At 58.8% G+C, this 6,586-nt stretch overlaps 2 protein-coding genes across 3 annotated transcripts in view; one reads left to right on the top strand and one right to left on the bottom strand.

The window, feature by feature from the left end:
- Positions 1-5,899, top strand: part of PSD (pleckstrin and Sec7 domain containing) — a 15,686-nt gene extending 9,787 nt beyond the window's left edge. Inside the window, exons 11-17 of the mRNA XM_008569707.1 lie at positions 1,875-1,918; positions 3,296-3,486; positions 3,574-3,644; positions 3,753-3,910; positions 4,081-4,225; positions 4,492-4,635; positions 5,075-5,899. Coding sequence (XP_008567929.1) covers positions 1,875-1,918; positions 3,296-3,486; positions 3,574-3,644; positions 3,753-3,910; positions 4,081-4,225; positions 4,492-4,635; positions 5,075-5,305 — 984 coding nt within the window. The 3' untranslated portion in view covers positions 5,306-5,899. The remainder of the gene's footprint in view (positions 1-1,874; positions 1,919-3,295; positions 3,487-3,573; positions 3,645-3,752; positions 3,911-4,080; positions 4,226-4,491; positions 4,636-5,074) is intronic.
- A 91-nt stretch (positions 5,900-5,990) lies between these two features.
- The window catches only part of NFKB2 (nuclear factor of kappa light polypeptide gene enhancer in B-cells 2 (p49/p100)), a 6,982-nt gene continuing 6,386 nt past the window's right edge, over positions 5,991-6,586 (bottom strand). The window contains exons 21-22 of one of the 2 annotated variants that reach the window (XM_008569703.1): positions 6,358-6,469; positions 5,991-6,264 (exon numbers count right to left, since the gene is read on the bottom strand). In XM_008569703.1, the coding sequence (XP_008567925.1) occupies positions 6,140-6,264; positions 6,358-6,469 (237 nt within the window). In that variant the 3' untranslated portion in view covers positions 5,991-6,139. The remainder of the gene's footprint in view (positions 6,265-6,357; positions 6,470-6,586) is intronic. The other variant, XM_008569705.1, reaches the window with a different exon arrangement.

Raw genomic sequence — 6,586 nt, 5'->3', positions numbered from 1 at the left:
CATGGCCGGGGGCCGCGGCGCGCCGGCCGGGCCAGCATGATCGGCGTCAATAGCATCCACAGCAGCGCCGGGCGGCTGCGCTCGCGCTCGCTGTGCTCCGTGCGCTACGGGCGCACCCACCGCGGCGCGGAGACCCTGTGCTACGGCTGGCCGCAGCGCTCGCGCAGTCTCAAGCCCGTGCTCTACACCGACCTGGTAGTCAGCCGCCTGCAGAGCCGCAAGAAGAAAAAGGCGGTGAGGGTGTTGGGGCCGCGGCCCACGCCAGGTTGGGGGACGACTGAGGGGGTGGCTTCAGGGAGGCACGAGCCGAAAGGGGCATCGGTGGGGCCGAGAAGGCAGCCCAGCAGGGAAAGAGCTCATGGGCAGCCAGAGGTGGTTCTGGACTTGTGGGCAGCAGGGACAGATGCTTGGACCAAGATGAGCCTCACAAACCAAAGGGTCTTTGGAGATGAAGAGGGTTTTCTAGATGGGAGCATGACATGGGGCTCACTGATGGGGTTCACGACCTTCGAAAGAGAGTGTGGTTGTGGGCCAAGGAGGCCCTGAGACGGGGAAGGGGATGAACTGGAAGGCTGAGGACAAGACCTGCAGGTTGGATCTTGGTGGCCACTTCGACCTCCTAGCCAGAGAACTGGGTTTAGGGTTTGAACTATGCTGGGTTTGGGCTAGGTGTGTGCTGGGAGGGCTATGTGTTGATAAGTCTAGGCTGTGTTGTGTGGGGGGTGGGGGGTGGGAGGGAGGATGTGGGGTGTGCCCTTGCCCGGACAGGGTGTGCATGCGTGGGATGCCGCGTTAGCCTTGTGATGGCTGTGAGAGAGTCATGGTGTGTTGGGGATTGCTTGGGGGGGGGGCGGTGTCCCACCCTGGGGAAGGTGCCGACGTCACCACTGCACCCAGCTCACATGCAGTCAGCATCACACGCCACACACTTAGCCCAACATGCTCATGCTGGGGACACACCCACTCACAGACTCGCTGGTGGAAGCGCCCCCATAGTCAGAGGTGTTGGGTAGACCCATGTTCCAGGCCACTCCCAGAAGAGGGGTCCTCTACACCACTCCTCTAGCCCATTCCCTTCTCTGACGGCCCCAAGGCCCCCAAACGTTCCCCGGGCCAGCTATGCAGAGACTGGTTCAGGGGCTCACAGGGAATTTTGGGTGAGCAGGGATTGGAAGCTAAAACCACTGCTTTTTAGACTAGTGTTTATTCCCCACTAACATGGTATGCATGTGGGCAGGGGACTGGACTGTCCTGGTATTTGGCTTGGTGGGGCTATCTGGGTTGGGGAAGGCTTCAGCTTGTCTTGGGGTTGGGAGCCATGAGAGTGTATTCTCTATTAAGCTAAGGAAGGATCTGAGAGGGTGAGTCCCCTATCTGGGGCCTCAGTTTCCCCATATGCTATGGGTGGGTTTATCCTGTGGAAACAGGCCAAAATGCATGATTGGGGGAAGGAGAGTTTCTTGGGCTGCTCTTTCCCATTCCCTCTAGTGCTGTGCTACTCCCACCCAAGATCTGAGCAGGATTGCCCCTTGATAACAACAGTAAAGATAATAATAGCAACTACCATTTATTATGCATCAACCATGTGCCAGGATGTCCTGTGCTAACTGCTTACCCCGATGTGTTACTACATGCGTTCCTCCCCAGGCATACTGGCCTGAAGTCACACAGCTAAAGTGGTAGAACTGGGCCTGGGACTTAGTACTCTATTCCAGAGCATATGTTCTTGGCCATTATAACCTGCTGCCCCCTCCCCCCCGTTCTGTCTCCTTTCCCAAGCTGGGAGGGAGAGCTCTGAGCTCTGACATTGGGGTACATGGTGTACCTTGCCCTAGGATTGAACCACAACCCCCTGATTTGTTTCTCCCTCCTAGGCTTTGTACAGCTCCATCAAGAATGAAAAGTTGCAGTGGGCCATGTAAGTCTTGGGGCTGTGTGGTGGGGTTAGGGATGGGATATGGCAAAGGGGCTGCCTGGGGAGGCCAAGAGAGCTGGGGTGGGCCCTGTGGTTCCTGGGACTGGGGGGGCAGGGGAGGTGGGTGAGAGTCTGCCTCTCTTCCTTCTTTGGACATGTCTGCCGGTGCTTGGGGTTCTGTGTCTTGTCTCTAACTGGGTTGTTATGACAAGCTGGGTGGGAGGAGGGGTGCTGAGACATAAAAGGGAGGTCCCAGGGTAACCCTAGTGGGAAGGCAGAAGCTTCTAGAAGTAGGTCCCTGACCAGAAGCACAAGAGGTCCCCCAGGTCCTAGAGAGCCCAGATATCCAGAACAAGAAACCATGTTGTCTATTCTTGGCAGCCCCCAGTAGAAATGGAGAGACTCAAAGTAAGTCTTGGAAGATGTCCAGTCTGAGGCAGGAGGTCCAGTTTTGGCCTTTGGGCCCCAGGCTGAGGGTGGAGCTCTCATCTAAAATGTCAGTAGATCACTCATTTGCTGGTATCTCCTGAGAGTCCCGTCACTGCTCAGTTTAGCTAAGAGCTCCAGGTCGTTAGGAGAAAAGACCCCAGAGGAGGCAGAGCTCAGGATAGGGTGCAGGGGGAGAAAAGGGATGGCTTTTTGGAGGATTGGGACTGAGAGAAGCCTTGCAGGAGAAGCATTTGGGGAGAGAAAAGGGGAAGTTGGTATTTGAGAGGCAAAGATGAGGTGGCTGAAATGAGTGTTGGGGAGTGACGGGGAGACCATGAGGAGGCAGGCCTGGCTGCAATAGAGAGGAAGAGACAGACAACGATGGGGAGATGTAGCGTAGGCTCCACGTGGAGACAGCAGGGAGCTGCTGCAGGTTCTTAAGCAAGGGAACAATAAGAGAGAGTCCAATTTTTTATCTGACAGAGCCTGCACACCAGTACTGGCGGTGGGGAGAGAGGGGGAATAGGACACTACTTTCTTCTGCCACCATTTAGCCAACAAGCTATGAGCAAAGCCTGGTGCTAGGTGTGGTTGAGACAGAGCTGAGTCAGACATGTGTCTGTCCTGGTGGAGAAAGAAGGGTGTAAGGGTTGGGGGTGTGTGTGCACAAATGGAGAGGATGGGCTGGTTACACATGAGGGAAGGAAGGGACAGTCGCAGCTCTACCCTGGGGAGCTCTAATCTGAGGGAGGAGACATGCTGCCTCAAGGAGCCCTGCTCTAAGAGGGGAGACCCAGTCTGAAACAGGAGACATGGAAGAAGCCTCAGATTGAGGCCCTCCTGCCCCCAGCATGTCCACAAACACTGGAAGAGCTTTCCACCGTGGGCAGAGGACTGAAGTGGGGGTTGTGGCTCCATGGCCAGCCCCCTCTGAGGTGATCACACCTGCAGAGACGAGGAGGAGTTGAGACGCTCTCTGTCTGAGTTGGCCGACCCCAACCCCAAGGTCATCAAGAGGGTCAGCGGGGGCAGCGGCAGTGGCTCCAGCCCTTTCCTGGACCTGACTCCTGAGCCCGGGGCTGCTGTCTACAAGCACGGGGCCCTGGTGCGCAAGGTGCACGCAGACCCTGACTGCAGGAAGAGTACGTGGCCATAGCAGGTGGAGGGGCTGGGGGATGGATGGGACTGGGCCTGTTTCAGGCCCCCTGACCTGGCTTCCTTCCCCCCAGCACCTCGGGGCAAGCGGGGCTGGAAGAGCTTCCACGGGATCCTCAAGGGCATGATCCTCTACTTGCAGAAGGTGCGGGGCCAGGCGGAGGGGTTGGGCTGTGCTGGCTCAGGGGAGAGCAGCTGGGCTGGGCTGGCCCGGGCTGGGACTGGGGCCAGGACACGATGGGCATCCCTACAGGAGGAGTACCAGCCTGGGAAAGCCCTTTCAGAGGTGGAGTTAAAGAATGCCATCAGCATCCACCACGCCCTGGCCACTCGTGCCAGTGACTACAGCAAAAGGCCCCATGTCTTCTACCTGCGCACAGCTGACTGGCGGGTCTTCCTCTTCCAGGCTCCGTGAGTGCCCCCCTCCTGCCATCCCAGACCCCTTCACCCTCCTCCTATCTTGCTCCCCCCTTCCATCCCTAGATTGCCTTGATCCTTCTTAGACCACATCCTGAACCGGGACTGGCATCCTTGACAGGAACCCTGGGCTCAGGTCCCAAGGGGCTGTGCTGTCTTCCTAGGAACCTGGAGCAGATGCAGTCCTGGATCACTCGTATCAATGTGGTGGCCGCCATGTTCTCTGCACCCCCCTTCCCAGCTGCTGTTAGTTCCCAGAAGAAGTTCAGCCGCCCTCTACTGCCCAGTGCTGCCACCCGCCTCTCCCAGGTAGCCCCAGCTTGGTCCACTTGGTGCCAGTGGGATGGAGTGGGGCAGTCTCAGGCTGACAGCACTTGAAGCTGCTGCATATAATAATGTAGATGGCCACAGTACCTGGACACTGGCCATGGGGGCAGGTGGAGGCTGAAATCCAGCCCCCACTCTGCTCGCCAAGCTGTGAACCCAGACATGGTGCTTTGTTCGTCCAGAGGAAGGAGCACCTTCCTGAAAATTTAGAGAGTAACCCTGACTGTGCCCCCTACCCTCGCCACTAGGAGGAGCAGGTGCGGACCCATGAAGCCAAGCTGAAGGCCATGGCAAGCGAGTTGCGGGAGCACAGGGCTGCCCATCTGGGCAAGAAGGCCCGGGGCAAGGAGGCTGAAGAGCAGCGGCAGAAGGAGGCCTACCTGGAGTTTGAGGTGAGCCTCCCTGCCTGCATGTCTCTGCATCCCCACACACGGGCTCAGACTAGGGTTACAGTCATGTACTCTAAGAGTTGAACCAGCTGGGTGACCTTTGGCAGGTTGTGTAATCTCTCCGAGCCTCAGTTTCCTCTTCTGTGGAGCAAGGATAGCATTCCACACCCACCAGGGTCATGAAGTGAGATGTCTGTCAAGTGCTCCGTTTCCCCAACTCTGGGAAAGGCTGGAGAAATGTTAGCTGTTACAATTGGTAGTCCTGAGAGAGGGTCGCCAACCTGCCAGGGGGCTACCTCACAGTCCTTGGGGCTCTTGGGCTTCAGAGGTGGGCAGGGACCTGCTGTCTCCTGGCCTTCTTTGGTGTCCCTCCCTGGTCCAGATGGGGGCGATGGGTGGAGGATGGAATGCAGGCTCTCATGGCCCTGCTCTTCTGCCTCAGAAGTCCCGCTACGGCACATACGCAGCGCTGCTGAGGGTCAAGCTGAAGGTGGGCGGCGAAGAGCTTGATGCGGTAGAGGCAGCACTGGCCCAGGCCGAGAGCGTGGAGGATGGACTCGGCCCTTCTCACTCCAGTCCCTCCCTGCAGCCCAACCCCTCCAGCCAGCCCCGGGCTCAGCATCAGGGCTCTGAGCCTCCAGGGAGGGCAGGCAGTGGGCGGCGGAAGCCCTGATTTGGGGGTGGGAATATGGGGGGGTGGTGCCTGCCGGGCACCTGCATGATGACTGTGGCCCTGCCTGAGCCCGGGCCGGCCTCGGGCCACCCACGAGGGCCTCCTGGCCCAGGCCCGACCGCGCCGGACGCGGTGTCCGGGGCAGGGCAGGGCTGGGGCATGGGCCTCAGGAGCCTAGGCTGAGGGCCCCTCCGAGATCCCCTTTTTGTGATAATGTTTTGCACTTTTTCGTACAGGGTGGGCGGGGTGGGGTGGGAGGGGCCAATGCCCCTGAACTTTTGATGCATTTTTTTTTTTGTGGGGGAGGCCTGACTAGACATTTCTGCTTTCTGCTGAGACCACCCCCACCCTGACACCAGCAATCCCCCTCCATCCTGGGGCCTGGCTCAGACAGAGACCAGGAGTTGGGGCTGAGCTGGTGTTCCCTCTTTCCTTCCCAAGGGCTCAGCCTCTCTCTTTCCAGAGGTGGAGGAAGGTCGTCCATGCCAAGGCCCCTGTACATGGGCCAGGGGCAGTACAGCCCTGCTTTTCCTCCTTTAGTGGGCCTTGCCCCCTGTACAGCCTCCACCCCCATTAAAACTGCTCTGGACTTGCTGGCTGGGCCTCCTTCTCTCCTCTCTAGTGCCTGGCTCTGGGCATGGTAGGTGGCTGGTTCCAGGGACAACAGTCACATCAGGGCCTGCCATAAGTTCAGAAGGGTGCCCTTCCCTTCCCATGAGAATATTTTATTTGCCCCAACTGAGGGGTGGGCATGGGGTGTTAAATAAGATTTGGAAGAGGTGGGGATGCTGTACAGAGGGGGTCCAGGAAGGAGGCTGGTGGGTGGGCGGCAGTTCAGTGCACCTGAGGCTGGGGATGCCCATGGCAGAGCCCTCCTGGTGGTTCAGGGGGTGGGCCCAGCTTCTCAGCTTCCTGTTCCACTGACTGGCTCCCATATGCACTGTCTTCCTTCACCTCTGCTGGGGGGACACAGGGGAGAGGAATGGGAACAGTCAAGGCCTCAGGCCCCTCACCCTCCAGGCCCAGATCCATCTTTACCAGTCCCCCTTTACCTGTGCTGGGCAGCTTGTCTCGGGTCTCAGGACCCCTCAGCAGCCTCACTCCCTCCTCTAGGCCCATGTCAGCCAGGGCGTCCAGCAGACCTGCCAGGTCCCCACCAGCCAGCTGAGGAGGAAGAGGTGTGAGATCTTAATTCTGGTTAGGGTGTGGGGTTGGGGGCCCTGGGGCCAAGTAAGCATCTGGGCTTTGAGGTGGGGGGAAGGTGGGGGGAAGGAAGGTGGG

Source organism: Galeopterus variegatus, unplaced genomic scaffold (assembly GCF_000696425.1).
Source record: "Galeopterus variegatus unplaced genomic scaffold, G_variegatus-3.0.2 Scaffold525, whole genome shotgun sequence".
NCBI lineage: Eukaryota > Metazoa > Chordata > Mammalia > Dermoptera > Cynocephalidae > Galeopterus > Galeopterus variegatus.
This window is presented reverse-complemented; position numbering and strand designations above follow the sequence as displayed.